The 16,790-nt window shown below is 49.2% G+C and overlaps 1 protein-coding gene across 1 annotated transcript in view; it reads right to left on the reverse strand.

Moving 5' to 3' along the window:
- Positions 1 to 16,790, reverse strand: part of psmd1 (proteasome 26S subunit, non-ATPase 1) — a 33,832-nt gene that overhangs the window by 290 nt on the left and 16,752 nt on the right. Inside the window, exons 17-24 of the mRNA XM_047036765.1 lie at positions 12,631 to 12,745; positions 9,493 to 9,609; positions 8,020 to 8,122; positions 5,580 to 5,749; positions 4,587 to 4,679; positions 4,066 to 4,152; positions 2,010 to 2,213; positions 789 to 944 (exon numbers count right to left, since the gene is read on the reverse strand). Coding sequence (XP_046892721.1) covers positions 798 to 944; positions 2,010 to 2,213; positions 4,066 to 4,152; positions 4,587 to 4,679; positions 5,580 to 5,749; positions 8,020 to 8,122; positions 9,493 to 9,609; positions 12,631 to 12,745 — 1,036 coding nt within the window. The 3' untranslated portion in view covers positions 789 to 797. The remainder of the gene's footprint in view (positions 1 to 788; positions 945 to 2,009; positions 2,214 to 4,065; positions 4,153 to 4,586; positions 4,680 to 5,579; positions 5,750 to 8,019; positions 8,123 to 9,492; positions 9,610 to 12,630; positions 12,746 to 16,790) is intronic.

The following is a 16,790-nucleotide window of genomic DNA, read 5'->3' on the forward strand; positions in this document are numbered from 1 at the left end:
GAAACAGACCGAATGAATTGAAACAGTCGAGAACTCGAAAAAATGCAGCTCTGAATTTGAAACAAGACTGAAAAAAAACTCCCCGACGCTCATAACAGATTTTTCTTCTGGTAGAGCTGCAGGCCTCCACCCCCCCCTTAAGGCAAGGCCCGTTTGTCTAAACATCCCCTAATTTGGTGGTTAGCACCTCATCTTTTCCCCTCACACGTACAGTGAACCCCTCGATGGGAGGCGAGGGTGGCCTGTCCAAGACAAACAGAACTGGAACCCCCCTCCCTCTGGCCACACAGGACAAAGACATCCAACTGTTCTGCCCTCCGGCCTGTTATTTGGTATCGGCTTTCCAGCACGTCAGGGTCAAAGACGGTGGATATTGTTGTATGTTCGCAGAAAGCCGTTTTGGTTGACATTCAATAGGTACTGAGGTGTCGGAATCGGGTTATGCCTGAAAACCTGGCATGTCTGGTCTATCCACCCCCACTACCTGAGAACAGTATCATCATGACTGAGACAGATAAAGTAAATAGTTCCTGAATAGGTATCTTATGGCTGTACGGCAAGGCCTGGAGATGAGGACACCGGGGGTGACCAGGGGGGTTGTGATGAGGGGGTGTGTGATGAGGGTGTGTGTGTGTCATGAGGGTGGGTGTGTGTGTGATGAGGGTGTGTGTGTGTGTGTGTCATGAGGGTGTGTGTGTGTGTCATGAGGGTGTGTGTGTGTGTCATGAGGGGGTGTGTGTGATGAGGGTGTGTGTGTGTGTGTGTGTGTGCGCGCGAGGGCCACCTACCTGGGCCGTCTACTCGTCGACGTACTCGAAGGGCTCCGGGGCCTCCGGCTCCTGCTCCTCCTCCTCGATCTTGGGCCCGTGGGCCGACACGGGCTCCACCAGCTCCTCGTCCTCCTCGCTGGTGTCCCTCATGATGATGATGCCGCCCGTGTGCAGCTGGAGTGGCGGAGACACAAGCCCATCCGGTTGAGCGCACCGGCTACTCTCGGCCAATAGGGCAACACTCGCACACAACACGCTCTTGGGGAGGCGGGACCTTGTAATTGTCAACTTTTTGGGGCGCCTGGGCCGCTCGGCAAACTGTCGACCGTTTAAACGTCAGCCGCACTCAGCTTGGGACGGACGTGCTCACGTGACGGTAAGAGGAACTGTCAGTGAGGATCAAGCCAGGCTTATGTGCTTGATTTGCAATGAGGCAAATGTGGGAGGGGGTGGAGTCAAGTGGGAATAAACTATAAAAATGTCCGCCACAAACTAACCCTCATGAATGCATCCAGGGATAGAGAACGATATTGTCTGTGTGATACTGTTGGAGACTACAGGAAACCAAATCATTGAAATGAAGCCCTTTCCCAAACCATATTGCCTTTCTTCTGATTTACAAGTGTAAGAAACATTTATGTTCGGGATTTGAAAAAGATTGTCGTTTTGATGACCATAAGGTGTTCGCATGAACTCAAACCCAGCTATGAAGGAAAGATCTGTCTTGTCCAAACCATGACAGCTTAACACCAGAGGCATCAGTCCAAGTCATGAAATGCAAATGATATGACCAAGAAGGACCTTTACCAAGGAGTGCAAATGAATACAGCCTTATAAGGAAAAACATGCCTGATATGACCCGTGTCACAAAAGATGGGCCCTCTAATGGGCCCACATGAGCAGCAGAAACCCTCCACCTTGTGGGAGTGTGATAGTGCTATAAGTGTGTGGGGTGAATACCCGCTTGTCTCGTGTTTATGGTGGAAATCGGTCAACGTCTACTGTAGCGGGGGCCAGGGTTTTTTTTTATTGGTCACCGAGTCAACGAGGGTCGCGTGCCAGATCGGACACGGGAAGCCAAGATCAACGCCCCGAGGTCAGACTCTCGGCAGGGGAGATTAAGATCGGGGGGAAAGGTGGAAAAAGACGGCCGATAAAAAGACGGCTTCATCGCCGCGGCCCATATACACACATCAGAGACCCCTTATTTCCTCACACACACCACACATCAGAACGTACCGGTTTGAAGGGCTGGTAGCGGCAGGTCTCGGGCATGTTGAGGACTTTGAGCTGCGCGGGCATCACCCGGGCAGGGTTCTCCAGCAGCTGGAAGTTAGGCTCAGGCTCCTTCTTCCTCTCCTTCTCCTTCTCCTTCTCTTTCTCCTTCTCCTTCTCTTTCTCTTTCTCCTCTTCTTTCTTCTCCTTCTCTGCCTCCTGGACTTCCTGAGATATTTGAGAGGGGGACGAACTCTGTGAAACTGTCCGACTCTACAAAAGTTGAGTCAGATTGGGGTTCGGCGGTGTTTGGAGGTGTTGCCCCAAAACGAGGATTCTAACTGGATGTCTAATCCCATCACGGCCGAGGCACAAGGCTACATATCTCTGCTTGGTGTCAATTGATGTGTGGCGTCGGGTCGATTTAACGAAAGCTCACTGGTCAGACATTCAAACGCTGTAACCTCCTCCAGGCCTGTCGGACACGAGGGAGTCAACTCGATAGAAAAGCCATTTGGAGGAAAGGGGGAGGCGCCCGAAATAAGCTTATGTTTGCAACCTCCATCAAGTCCTCTGCCCTGGTCCCCGACCGACACTCGCATTCTTCTTCTCAGCTTGTCATTTCAGGGTTGAGAGCAAAGGCTTCACGGCATTGGGCAAAAGCAGGAGGATGTTTCCCCTCGCTGCGTGTGTGTGTTTGGTGAGACGGTTACTATGGTGGACATCTAGCCTGAGGGGATAAACCATCCTAATCGGGTGAGCTCACATACTGATTAGCCCCATGGTTTAGTCTAGCCTCCATACTATAAACAACAATTAGGGTTCCAGATAACACATGATCACAATCCCCATCCTTGGCTTTGTGGTGTGTGTGTGATACCTGGCTTGTTGAATGGAGGTCGATCCAAAACACGTGTCTCAAGTTTAGACAAGGGGCCGTCTACTCCTCCCCCCCCCCCCCCCCCCCCCCCCGTAGCCAAAGTGATTTGTTTACCTCGAGGCAGAAGACTTATTTACGATAGGAGAAAAGTGACTCTTCTGGTTTGCCAGGCTAGCGAACATTCCCCTTGATCGATATTAGATTGGAATGAGGACCCGTTGGGACAATGACGGGCGCAGTTAAAACCAAATGAACCCTCAACTACCTCGGTCTTCTCTCTGTGCGTCCCAGCTGCCTCTCGATCCAGCCCCTTACCGTGTGAACACATCACATCTGGAGACACTGACCCAGTAGCCCTGGACGACCGAGACAACTCACATGATGGAGAACATTCCGCTTGCGAGGGTAAAATAAAACCTGGCTCTCTGCCTTAGAACTAGGGGACACGTGCAAGTGTCGTGGAAGGAAGAAAAGGGGGGAGGGCTTTTAACAGCCGCCCCTCTTATCAGTCTGATCCCAACCCTCTGAACGCTGGACTGGCTTTCTGGGCTGACAGAGCCTTGTGTGTGTGTGTGTGTGTCATGGCTGGGTTGGTCCCATCAGTTGAAAGGGCTGTGGGACTCTTCCAGGAGGGGGGCTGAAAGGCCTTTTAAAAAGGGAACGTTAGGTCTCACTCCAGAAGATATCACTCTTGCATAACAAATCCAAATTGAGCCCAAGGCACAATATATGGTAGAATGCTTTTTTTAGATAAACAAATCCAAATCCATGAACAATCCTTTTAAATGGACGGTATATAAAATGAATTACATTTGTACTTTTCCGAGGTACCGTGACTATTTACGCAACTTCTCTCGTGAACCTTTAAGGCCACACCTTAAGGCCACCTTTCTTTAAGGCACCTTGGATCTAGGTTGAGCTTGAGGCCTCTCAATGCCGGCCTGGGTCTGTGAGCCATTACCACATCACTGCTTATCAAATGGCCCCAGCCCTCTACGGAGTGCTCTCTGCAAGTGGGCTTCAGGAAGGCACTGGGCCATGGAAGCTAAAAACATCTCATCTGAGGTGTCAAAAACAAAAAGGAGAGCAGTCAAATGAAGAGGAACATTCACAATGGCGTTTGTCCTGCCAACAACAGACAGACTGAGGGCAGACTGAGGGCAGACTGAGGGCAGACTATGGCTGACGTGCCCAACTCACCACTTCCATCTTTTCCTCCTCCTTCTCTTTCTTCTCCTTCTCCTTCTTCTTGGCCTTGGCAGTAATGGAGAGAACGGCGGTAGACACCTGGCACAGCGAATAAGAGAGAGGGAATGGGGGGGGGGGGGGGAGATTGGACAGAGTCGTGAATGAAGAGATATTGAGATGTATAATAGTAAAAGCTTGAAAACCACAACAAAAAAACACCCTTCGGCAAACACGGGACCCCTTAAAATGCATGAGACCAGTCATCCACATAATAACCACGGCCTGTGTTTTGATGATCTTATTAAGGAGCATCTCGGTTGGGGGAATGAGAAGACTTGGACAGCCCAGACGCAACACAGGCATTGCCTGACTGCTAACATGATGCGTTGTTCAAAATGGCCACAATAACCGAACCGCTCTGAAACTGCCCGTCCTAAATAGGAGTTCTGTGGATATCGGCCCCCCCCCCAAAGAAATTATACTAAAATGAACTAAAGTGATTTTGGTGACATCATCTTCTGGCATGGACTCACCTTCTCCTTCTCTTTCTCCTTGGGCACTTCCAGGGCGGGTGGGTAGGCGAAGGTGGAGGGCTTGCAGTTGGAGCGATACTGGACCTTAGGCATCTGGACAGGACGACACGGAGAGACTGTCAAACCTAACGCAACATTCTGTTAAGTCAAACCCCCCCACAGTCATCCATCGGCCCTCATGCATTTGACAGGAACGATCCATCTTAACGACGAGAGTCCGAGCAAACAAGACTATCAGAAAGGCTTAGGAAATCAATTACTCTTTTATGGATTTTTATTTTTTCACTCTTGCTCCTTCAGTGCCTGAGACTTTGCGACCGTGTCATAACTCGAGGGACACCATGAGGTAGGCGCAACGTCCAAGGCGACTCTCTGGCCTCCGCACCGGGTTGCTGGCCAGCCCTGATCAAAAAGACTGGCACGGCTACGATGCCAGGCATTGCAAGAGCTACTGGATAAACGACACCAGCGGCGTGTGCGGCAGCAACGCAAAGCCCGTCCACATTGCCAGCTGTCTGGGCTGGAGCAGGTGACGCCTGATGGAAGAGCCGGTTTATTCCACTGCTAAGCTCAGAGTCAGCCCCCCACCTCGCCTCCTCCCGGTCTGGGTCCACCGGCCGTGGCTCTTCCCTGAGCTGGGCTGGCCTCGGATCAGGAGGGGGGGGGGGGGGGTCCAACACAGGCGGCGCGAGCGACTAATATGGGGTGTAAACGCGGCACACACCTCGCCGGGTGTCAGGTGCTTTTCGTTTGGAAAACAAGGGACGTTAACTCCCTCTCATGTCGGGCTAAGGCCGGTAGAGTGTCTCTCTGATCCCTGGGTATCAGGCTACGTGTGGGGAGGTGCCAGGGCCAATGGGACCAAATCCCGTCAGTCGATAGAATTCACAGTATGCCACCTCTCTCTCTTTCTCTCCCTCACACACACACACACAGGGAGGTTACACCGAGGCTGCAGTTTGGGAGGCGCGTGGAAGAAACGAGGGGCCGTACCTTGAGGTCTTTGTTGAGTCCGATGATGGCGGTGGGGGTGAATGCCAGGGACAGGAAGTGGGAGAGGGGGAACCAGAACCAGAACTGGGTGAAGACCAGCAGGCCCACCACAGACGGCATGTGGGTGTGGCCCGTCCGGGACTGCAGGGAGATGGTCACGTTTCGCCCACCTGGACGGGTTAGGAAAAACAAGGTCATCTGTCTGGGCCTCTTAACTTGGGATCCCTCTTTCAAAATGGTATACACAAAAGCATATGTCATCAAAAAAAGCAATGATTGTATCACTCTAACTTTCCCAATTTTCCAAACCTATAAACTTGTGTGCCAATGCTTGCGCTAGCCAGAATCAGAGGAACGGTTATATAACCTGTCGTGCTAATATCAGAGAAAGTGCCAAAGATGAGAGTAAATGAGTCCAGTGACCATGACCGGGCCTTCACAACTGTCCTCCCAGAAAAGGTCATCTGTGTGAATAAATCAGTGTGATTTCTCTTAATCCCAAGCCAAGGACCTGGGTTCAGTTTTCCATTAGTCGCTCATTTATGACCTTTTATCTTAACAAGATTAGAGGCCAAAAATAAGTCATTGAAACAATGTTCTGGCAGGGAGCTTGTGTGAGAATAAAGCCCTTCCCTACTGTGTGTGTGTGTGTGTGTGCGCGCGCGCGTGAGAGAGAGAGAGGATGAGAGGGGTTAGGGTTGAGAGCCAGAGGGGAGGATGAGGAGGAAAGAAGAGAGGAGTGGTGTCTAAGAGGGTGGGCTGAATCAGGCCAGAGTCTCAGGCCAAGGTGATGTCAACAGAAACAAAAGAAGCCTAAAACCCAGTAACGAGGGAGTAACCCGTTTAGGAAAGTCACAGAGACAATGGAGGTTCAATCATGAGCTCCCTCCATGCCTGCGCCCAGCTCATATACTCCTGAGGTCATTCAAGCGACGACTGGACCATTTGACGTCTTTATTTCGACAGCTCGCACTGCCTCTCGATGTCCCGAAACCGACGGATTTACCGGTCGCCAGGGTGAGTCACATTCTCCCCGCCGCGCCACAGCAGCGCGAGCACACAACGCTCTTTAAAAACGTCAGAAAGAGCAGCAAAGCTCCTTGACGAGGGAAAGAACCCCCCCCCACCACCCCGATCCGTTTTGGTCGTCTCTCGATTTGCCAGTCCAACTTCCTTTCTTCGAAACACACACGGCGAGCGTCGAGTGACAAAAGCTTTGCGTCAGCGGCGAGAAAAATCCCCCGGTGACGACCGTACACATCAGAGATACCTGTACGGCCACGACATTCAGAGAAAAGATCTAACTTGGGGTACTGCCGTCGGATAAACAGGTTTGAACAGGCCCCAAATGGGACTCGAGGCTGGCTCCTGCAACACATGACTAAATGAGCGTGAAGGGACTGGAGAGAGAGCAGGTATGGGGAGGGGCGGGGGGGGACCAGCTCTGTGGGTCCAAATCCTGAGTAATGAGCCCCCGAGATCATGACATGGAGAGCTAATGGCTTCCGCCTGTCACTTCTAATACAATTACCCCTCCGAAATACCAGCCCACTAGCCACGACACACTAATAAGGCCGCGCTAACCCACACTTCACGCTTTCTGATGAAACTGGGAGCTTCAGGTTTCTCCTCTCGTAGCACTGGGCTTTCAAATTCAAGGTGAATGACTGTGGAGGTCCGGGGGTCCACCTTTTCCCCCCATTCCGAGGGTCGGGGCAGGGTGGGCGAGGCAAAGTGTTGCACTGAACTGCGCGGAACCACAGGTGAACGAAAACGCAGTCTTGGCGTTTAGGTGGAGCATGGCACTGGCTCGTGTTGGGTCACGCGCAGAGGGAACCTTCTGGTGTCTCTCTACGTAATACCCACGCTTCAATGTTAACTCTGTAGAATGTGCTCCTGCCCTTGCATGCGCTCGGGGTATGCATATACACATCTGTGTGTGTGTGTGTGTGTGTTTCTGTCAAGCTCTTGCTGTGATGAAATGCAGCTCCCCGGGGACCTCACACGCACACAAACACACATGCTTGTAGGCAACACAGGCGGACTGGCACGAGGCGCTCGCACAAACAGCCATCACAGGAGAGGGGACAGAGCCATGGGGCTGGGCTGGGAGCAGGGCATGCCAGGCGCTAATGCACCTTTGCATGATCGCTCCCAGTGGGAAGAAACGCAAAACATGGGTGGTCAGCTTTGGGGTTAGCGAGCACGCGTGTGTCTCTGTGTGTGAGTGAGTGAGTGAGAGACAGAGAGAGAGAGATAGAGTAAAGGAAAAGAGAGAGAGAGAGAGATGAAGAGAAACAGAGAGAGAGAGAGGAAAAGAAACAGAGAGAGAGAGACAAAGAGCAACAGAGAGAAAGCGCAAGCGAAAAAGGTCCAAACCAATCAAGGGACAAGCACCGTGGACGCTAATTGACCTCTCGTCTCCTCGGAAGACACTGACCTGCGTCGAGGATGCCCTGGGCCAGGATGGCACCGAACTTGGCCATGACGTCGTCGTGCTTATCGTTGATCACCTTGGAGTAGAGCTGCCGGAACTGGTTCACCTGCGGGGCGGAAGGGGCAAAGGCAACACACAGGCTACGTCAGACCCGGCACGCACACCCGAAAACGGACCGCCCCGCGCGGCGGACGGAACGACGTTGCGCGAGGCGGTCGAACAACAGAATCAAACCATCCGGGAGTTGGTCTGATCCGTGGTTCGACAGTCTGTTCCTTTTCATTGCTCCGTCGTTTCCCACATCTGGGCAACCTTTCGTCCAACCTGGCGCTGTGTCTAATTAGGAGGGCTCGGCACGCCAGAGCGGTTGAAGGCACCGGGACTGACATTTGGGCATACAGAGTCCCAGTTCCCCTTCATGCCATTAAGAGCAGGATGAAACATCTTTACGAGAGCCACTTAAGGGCAAGGTGAAGGCTAATTCCGAGTCTCTCTTCCAGACTTCCTTTTATGTTTTCCCCTACCCACTTTTGCACAGACGCCTCAGTCTGCCAACTCGCTGGAAGGAGGTGAAAGACTAAGGCTATGCCTAAGGAGCCCAAATAACTAGCTACAGGATGAAAAATACTGGTAATATGCATAGTGAAATCGTAAAAGTCGAATGCTACCTCGGAGTGGGTGAGTTCTCCCCGCCTGTGGGAGAGGCTAGGCACATTCCCGGGTTAGGGGGGGGGGGGGGGAACGATTTAAAACGCAACTGCGCCGAATCTCCTCGTGTTCCAAAGAGCCCCTTCAAAACTTCAGCCTGGTTGCACATTTAAAAACAGCCTGCCGCAATTCATGACGTCGCCACTTAAAAACATGAAACGAGTCTTGGAAAATTATAACAACCATAAAGGCCACGCGTGTAAGGGGAGAAACCAAAACAAAAAAGCGAGTCCTGTTTGTTTACATAGGTGCGTATACCTTGTTCTAGGTGGGAGGCAGTCATTACAGCTGAGTGGGCATAAACACCCTGCAGATCTGCCCACCCGGCCATTATTTCTCCAACCACGCGACTTTCATCCATAGACGCCGCACAACAAACCCAGGGCTGGGAGTTAAAACGGTTGGGGTTTACAGTTTGGGTAAACACAAGCGCACGGTGACGCCTGCTGCCTTGCAGTGTGAAAAAACAAGTTCCCTTTTCTACATTGGTACACACCAATGCCACCCTGAGCTGAAAGGCAGCGGCACTAAATGGAGGGGGAGGGCGGGAGGGGGGGGCAGTGCAGCAGAAGTCAGTGAGCATGTCAACACTCGACTGATACCCGTAACGTAACGGCCGCTTAATGGCTTGGAAGATTAGCTGGGGGAAAAAGTTCAAATAAAATCGAATGGTTGGGAGGTGTACATTTTTCTTAACACCCTATAAAACCACATCCAGGAAATTGACTCCCCCCCCCCTCCCCCCCTGACTTGAGATGTCCTCCTCACCTTGGGGCAGGTCACTTCGGTCTGCTGGATCATGATGAGGGCGGAGGCGATGAGGGCGCCCTGCCTCACGTAGTTCACCGGGTCGTTGGTCATGGGCTCCAGCAGGTTGATGGCCTCCTGTAGGAGAGGGAAACGCACAACGACAAGGTGAGGACAGATCAACAATATGGCGACCAAACACCAACACAGGGTCTTACCTCGCCTAAAAACCATACAAATAGCGGCGAACCCGATGTCATGCTTGGTTCATGACTCCAATGCCGAGTTGCCACACGGGAGGAAGATGGGTGGACTAAGTACCATTTGCTTTAGATGGGCCCCTTTAAGCCATTGCGCCCCTGAGAGCTAAAGCCTCAGCCTCTTAAAGGTGAAGAGGGCTGTGGAGGATAAACAGAGAGGACCTCCAGCCTGCTAAGAGGGTCTCCGGCGGCGATGTTTGGACCAGAGCTTTACCAGGTCCGGAGACTTAAGACCCGGTATTGCAGAACGGGGAAGCCAAGATGCTTGACACTGGTATTTTGCCGTCTGTTGAAGTGAGGGGAAGGTTGGCGCGGAGAGGCAACCTTTTTCAGAGCGCACTAATGACAATGATGAACGACAATGACATTTATCAGATGCAAACAGTACGTCTGTGTACTTAAAACACAGAAGAAAAAAAAAACACAAAAAATGTTTTTTTCTGTGAATGACCAAATTCTTCCTCCATGCTCCTCGCCCTCGCCCTCACCCCAACCGCCCCCCCCCCCCCCCCCCCCCCCCCCCCTTCCTTTCCATCTCCCCCTCATCAATAACTCTGGTTTTCCACAGCGGAGAAGTCTTCCTCCTCCTGTTGTCCCGGCAGCTCTGCTAACTCCACGCTGCCAGGCTCACAGGAGGGAGCCATCCGCTCTGCGGCGTGTGGAGAAACAAACCACCCCGGCGACGGCAGCAGGAAAGAAAATAAACCCCTGGAACTCGAGGTTTTCTGCTCGGCCTGCCGTGGCCACGGTGTAGCACGGCAGAACACCCCGGGTGTGGAACGATCCGCGGAACAGACGCAGGGAGACCACATCCCCTTCCTGATTGGTCGGCAGGTGGGGTTTAATTGAGGGCATTTACTGTCGGGTCCAATGTGGAGCGGCGGCTGACGCAGAGCATGCAGCGGAGACCGTTACTGTAAACGGACAACCTTGTTGTTTTTCAGGTTCAGAAAAAATTGAAATTAAATGGCTGCATGAAATATTCATGTTAAAATACGTTGAAGGTAATAAAATAATGGCAATGGCCACCTCCTACCCTTCTCTACTCTTTCAGAGTACCGTGCTGTTTGATGTGCTCGTGCAAAAGGTGCAACCGTGACACACTGTCCAATTATTTAGAGTGAGCATATTATGCACATTCCATCTAGACCCAAATTGCTTTGCACTTGAATATTCATGATGTCACAAAATGTCCACATTGACTGGTAGGTTTTGTTCTGAATAGGTAGTCTAAACAGCCTAACTGCGGGTTATTTCTTTTTTTGTCATTGCGAGTGCAAATGGGGAGCAGAAATAACTCGAAAAATCAAGCCCCCAGGTGTGCTGTGTAAATGATGGCAAGGGCTTGTGGTCTCTTGTAATGGGTGACCCACTTCTCCAGACACAACATCATCCGTCCTCTCCCTGAAGGCCAGGGGCTCCTGTACTGAGAAACTGACTGGTGGTCAGAGCGCTGGAGCCTCTTACAAGTCCCATGTCTAGCCGGGCTCAGTCCAGAACATTCTCTCTGGGCTTCATCCATGGCCCAGCTGTAATGGACCATGACTTTGCTTGGACTATGCCGCACCTGAGAATGATCAGCCTGCATCGTTAGGCCTTTTTGGGGTCTGGCGATGAGCTTTCCCCTCTAATCTCTTCCAGACCGTGCTGTACCAGTCTCGCCGCAGTGTGTTCACCTCGGTAAAAGACATGCCAACTCGACCACCAAAACAATAAACCAAAATCTTGTTAGGTTGTTCCTGCTCATCGCCATATTCACGGTGCCATAAAAAAAATACAATGTGACACCACACAATTGAGTTTTTGGGGTATCGGATTGTATTGACATGAACCGGCCCTTCATTCACAGAGCAAACAATTGGTCTGAAGGAAGACGGGGAGGGAGGGGCTAGCAAAAACAGCAGTTGTTGCTAGCCAACCAGGGGCAGACAACCGCTTGTCTGAGGTAAGCATCTAGGGCTTTTTTCATTTCCCAGGTTCTTAAAAAGACCCCTGTGCACAGCACAGGTCATCGCTGCATCAGTGACGAACAAGCTCCCTTCCCCAAATGGACCACGATGGCAGAATATTACACAGGAATAAGCACTTTCGACAGCTCCAGCTCAGAACTTTTGCATTGTAAGTTGCAATGAGAACATGGCACGACCCAAAAACAGGTCTGCGGGGAAAGGTTATTGTTGTTTTTTTGGGATGCACAAAACACTGCACGTCCTTTAGTCGACGCACCACATTAACGGATAATGGGTCATTTGTGATAAAAAAAAATATACAGCCCGGATTCAGGGGACCAGCAAATTCAACAGACTGAAATAGAGGACCACACTGGGTCACACTGGCTTCAGAGCTCCCAAGTAAACAGTAGTTGAATCCCCCCTGCCCATATTAGATCCTCCTGGAGCCAGCTGGGTGTGTTTAGAGCCCCTCCAGGCCCCAGCCTGGCTGTGCCTCTTTCTGTGCTGATGCAGTGGCTGTGCCTCCTTTTGTGCTGATGCAGTGGCTGTGCCTCCTTTTGTGCTGATGCGGTGCCTGTGCCTCTTTCTGTGCTGATGCCGTGCCTGTGCCTCAGACCCAACAGGGTTCCCCAACACACTGCCTGTGTCACGGCGCTCACCTTTTGATGTGAACAAACTACAGCTCCATGCACTACTCTTGCTCACAATATCAAGGTGTCCCAACTAGTGGCATGTTTTGCAAAAAAAGATGAAAGGTACAATTAATGGCTAGCGGCTGTCAAGTTGACCTAGTCGTTAAGTTGATCGGCCAGCAACACATCCAAGAATAACATTATATATCCCCCAAAAGTGAGAACCCTCAAATGAAGAGAATGACAGCTGGATCCCTGCAGGACGGTTAGGAGTTTATAGAACTTAGCCTTGTTCCAAAAAAGGGAGGATCTCACCTTGTTGCCAGTACCAGCACAGCAGATGCCGAGGGCCATGGCAGCTCCACAGCGTACGTGGGGGTTGTAGCTCTCCGACAGGAGGGACACGACACTGGGGCACTGCTCCGGGGTCCTGGGCGGGAGACAACCAGAGAGAGACAAGCATGGGTAACAATGAACGGTACCGCACAACTAAAACGACTGAGCACACTGGGAATGAGTGAGACAAGGCACCTCGTTAGAGTGCAGATTATTCTTGGCACTACGTTCATGCAAAATCGATAACCATTTATCCTTATCAGGGGGGGATTAAAGAGGAGTTTAGCTGGATGCCTGTCTGGGGTCAATCCTTTAGGAGGCTGAGGTTCTGTCAACTTGGCCGGCTTTCTTATATTAATTTATCCACTTGGGGGAGGCCATGATAATTGTGAAATTATACGATGATGAATCAGAGTTAAAGCCATACACACAATGGAATATTCAGACAACAGTCACTCAACAGATTAAAGGCAGTGCACTGGCAATACTCTTGTGGTTGTAGGAAGGGCCAAACTCATGTGAGAACAGGAAATAGGGCGAGTGTTGGTTGGGGAATGTGAACTCCCGTGTAAAACTATTTTGCAAGAAGAACATTTCCGTATGGGTCTGCACCGTTCGCACCTAGTCCGAGAGTATGTCATAGCAGACTGATGTAAAGTGAAGAGACAGATTATGAAGATGTACTGTAGGGAAGACACACTGACAAAGTGCACATCTCATTAACCTACCACTTCACCCAAGACGGAGAAAATACCCTAGTTGTGAAGCTAACAATTCAGTTTACTTAGACTTTCAACCCAGGGGTTTTTATCCGGCCTCACTACCCCTGTGGTGAAGCTAACATTCTGGCTAACCTCTGCAGACCATAGCTCCTAGCATCTTGCATTTCATGCGGAGTTGCCAGGACCTCGTTCCCCATCACATTTTCCTGGCTACCATCTGAACCCACATTCTCACTATAAGGATCCTCCGCACGTATTCTTTTGAGGCTTCAAATACCTTTTACCAACTCTCCCTAGTCCGGGCAGCTGTGTCAAGATGGTTTCTTTAAACAATTTACACAAGGTGATTATGACCATTCCCCATCTAATCCCACCCCTCAACTCCACTACCTCTCCTGTTCAGTGAGGGAAAAGGCTGGGGGGGGGGGGGAGAGGTATGGTAGCGTTTGAGGTGAGACTGACTAGGGTGGGCTGACTGGAGGGGGAGTCAAATCTGTGCTTGGGGCTTTCACCTCCAATAGTGCTTAGCACCATTGCGCCGTAGTACGGAGGTAAGGGCCATTTGCCATTATGCGCTTCAGATGTGAAGTTAACTTAATGGCTCTGCGCTAACCGGACTGAAGTGGTCCTGGAGTGAGCAGATGAAATCCACTTTGTTGCTCTTCCCTCAAATTAAGGTTTGAGACCAAAGGCCATCACCAAGACACTTTGGCACTAAGTTTAACCAAGTTCAGTTGGGTGAATACCTTAAAATCAGTTATTTTTGAATAGTTAGCAATAAACATTTAGGCAATATAGAAAATTAAATATGCAACTTTTGAAGGCAAAAAAAAAAAAAAAACGTATGCCGAATTTGCTCAAAGAGAACAGGATTTCCTCTGAGCCAAAACCGTAACTGAAAGATGTCCTTCTGAATATATAACACATTATCCACCACCAGTGTAATGTCTTGACTTGAGGACTGTCACCAGGCAGACATAGCCTCCTTACTTAAAGACCATGCAGACAAAACATAGATGAGGTCATCTGCAGTTTATTGAGCGTGCTCTGGCTGGTCTGAAGTAAAAGGCTGGTGATAACACCAACATTGCCTGGGTCCAAAGTGTCGGGCCAATTGAAAAAATTACCATGCGAGTTCCTAGAACGATTTCGTTCCCTGTACTATGGCCATAGCCAGTCCATCAGTCAGCTTTCAATTGCAATTCATCCAAAACTGATAGGTGGTAAACCGATTTATTTTAAAAGACCTCCAAAAACTACAAATCCTTCAAGATTGCTTTGCCACCAACTCGCATAAACGTCAACGCCAACTCTCCCAGACAACTGACGCTTTACTGCAGTTGGAATCCTTTCTGTTCCATTACATGATAATTTGCATCTTAGTTTGAGCAAATGCAGGATTTCATTCTTGCATTTCACAGGTCGTTTCATGTATAAATTTTTTTAAAAAAGAATAATAATTGTTGAAATAAAGTGAACATACACATATGCTCAAACTCCATTAAAGTGCCAATTTAAACCAGCATCTAACTTTATCCTAACAACAAGCAGTAGAAACGGACTGAAGCCTTCATCAACACCATCATAATAGAATCTCTAGCTGTAATCAGATTCGAAAAAATCCCCTTAGGTTTCACTGACAGAATCTGAAACAGTGTTTTGGTTTCAATGAAGTCCTGTGCTAATGAATTGCAAAGCCACCCAGGGCCTCTCTCCTTTAGTAGCCAACACTTCTGCAGTGGCGTTCTCCTGCAGTCTAATCTCCACAGGCCTGCTTGGATTAAGCAGCTCATCTCAACTAGCACCGAGGCTTTATTTGATCACAAATGGCAATCAACATGAGATCTGGATCGCCTTTCAATTTCACCAACAGGGATATAAGATGCTATTCTGGTAGCTGGATGACGAGCACACATCTATACTTAGATCTGCCCTGTCTCCTGGAGCAGGCGGGGTGGGAAGATAAGGGAAAAGCTGTGGCCAGGTTGACTTCTGAAACTCGGATATTTCACAAAACCTGATATTAATATTGAGTACATGGTTTTCATTGTTGAAGTAAGGGTTATGGTTATCCCAGAGTGTATATCTAGATAAATACTGGGAGGAGTTAAAACATAAATGTTTTATTGAAGTTATTTGTATGCATTTCTGAAAGGTAAACTTCGCTATCAGTGTGTAGGGAGTTGCAGTAGTTTGAGCGGCAAAGTAGTCAAACCTTTTACAATGGGTTTCATTTGAAGACCCATTCTCAAACATGAGCCAATTTTCTTTGGGTCACTCACAAGGTTAGGGAATTTAAGTGAATCCAAAAATCAATCTTCATCCATGTCCCTACCCATTTCTATCTTATGACTGAGAAGGGAGTGGAGCAACATATAACCAAGCCTGTAAAGTTGAAATCAAAGCCCAAGTCTCTAAATGTCAGCCTTAGTCTCTGTAATACTGACAGGAACTGAATTAAATCAAAATTGCAGGGTTGACCAGTAGTGCTGAAACACTTCTCGCAGGGTCAAAGTAACACAGATGCCTTAATTTTTTTTCATGAATGCTTCCACTGAGAGGACATAAAAAAGGTAGATGTAAATGTAAAACTGAACATCTTAAGTGTGTGGTTAGACCATCTCATTTTAAAATACAAAATGAAATGTGCACCCAGGACACTTGTCCATATCTGGCCAATATCATATTTGATGCCTACATCTTTTCTTTTACAAATATCAAGATGAACTGAATTGCTCCAAAGAGTAAAGGCTCGCTTACGAAAGTGCCCATCTTTGCGTGAGCAGTTAATATGTCATGTCTCGACGCACGGCAACTGATGCCAAGAGAGAAACGCAGAACGTGCTGCAGCATTAGTATTGGTTAAAATCCTGTCATTGGAAATAATAAAATGGTGATATTATAGAATGAGAAAAGGGCTGGTCACATTTGTTTCGTGGTCAATAGATGATAATGGGATTTATTACAAATGCATGAAGGGTAGAAGATTTGATTAACTTTCTGCTCATTCGTTCTACCTAAATGAGTCATGGACAGCACCTGGACAGTGTTGGTTTCAACAAGGAAATGGAGGCTGCGAAACCTCTTTCCTATGACTGTCATAACAAAATAGGTTTAAAGTGCCAAGCTTATAAAGAGTTAAAAAAAAATTCTAAACAAAAATCATTACGGTATACCTCTTACACAACACAATGGAATTTTCAGTTTCATAGATATTTAACAAACTATTAGAATGTTAGTGTTATGTTAGTCATTTATATAAATTGAATTATTTAAGCAGTATCCAGGGCTGGATCTAGAGATCTGGAGCAGTTCTAACAGCATCTCTCAGCCTCTCCTTGCATTTGAGGATCAGAAGGACCAAACTTTCCACTTGGGGACCTGACAAGGAAGCGGTGGCCTCTGACCTTTCTCCTA

The sequence above is a fragment of the Hypomesus transpacificus genome, chromosome 16, assembly GCF_021917145.1.
Source record: "Hypomesus transpacificus isolate Combined female chromosome 16, fHypTra1, whole genome shotgun sequence".
Classification (NCBI taxonomy): Eukaryota; Metazoa; Chordata; class Actinopteri; order Osmeriformes; family Osmeridae; genus Hypomesus; species Hypomesus transpacificus.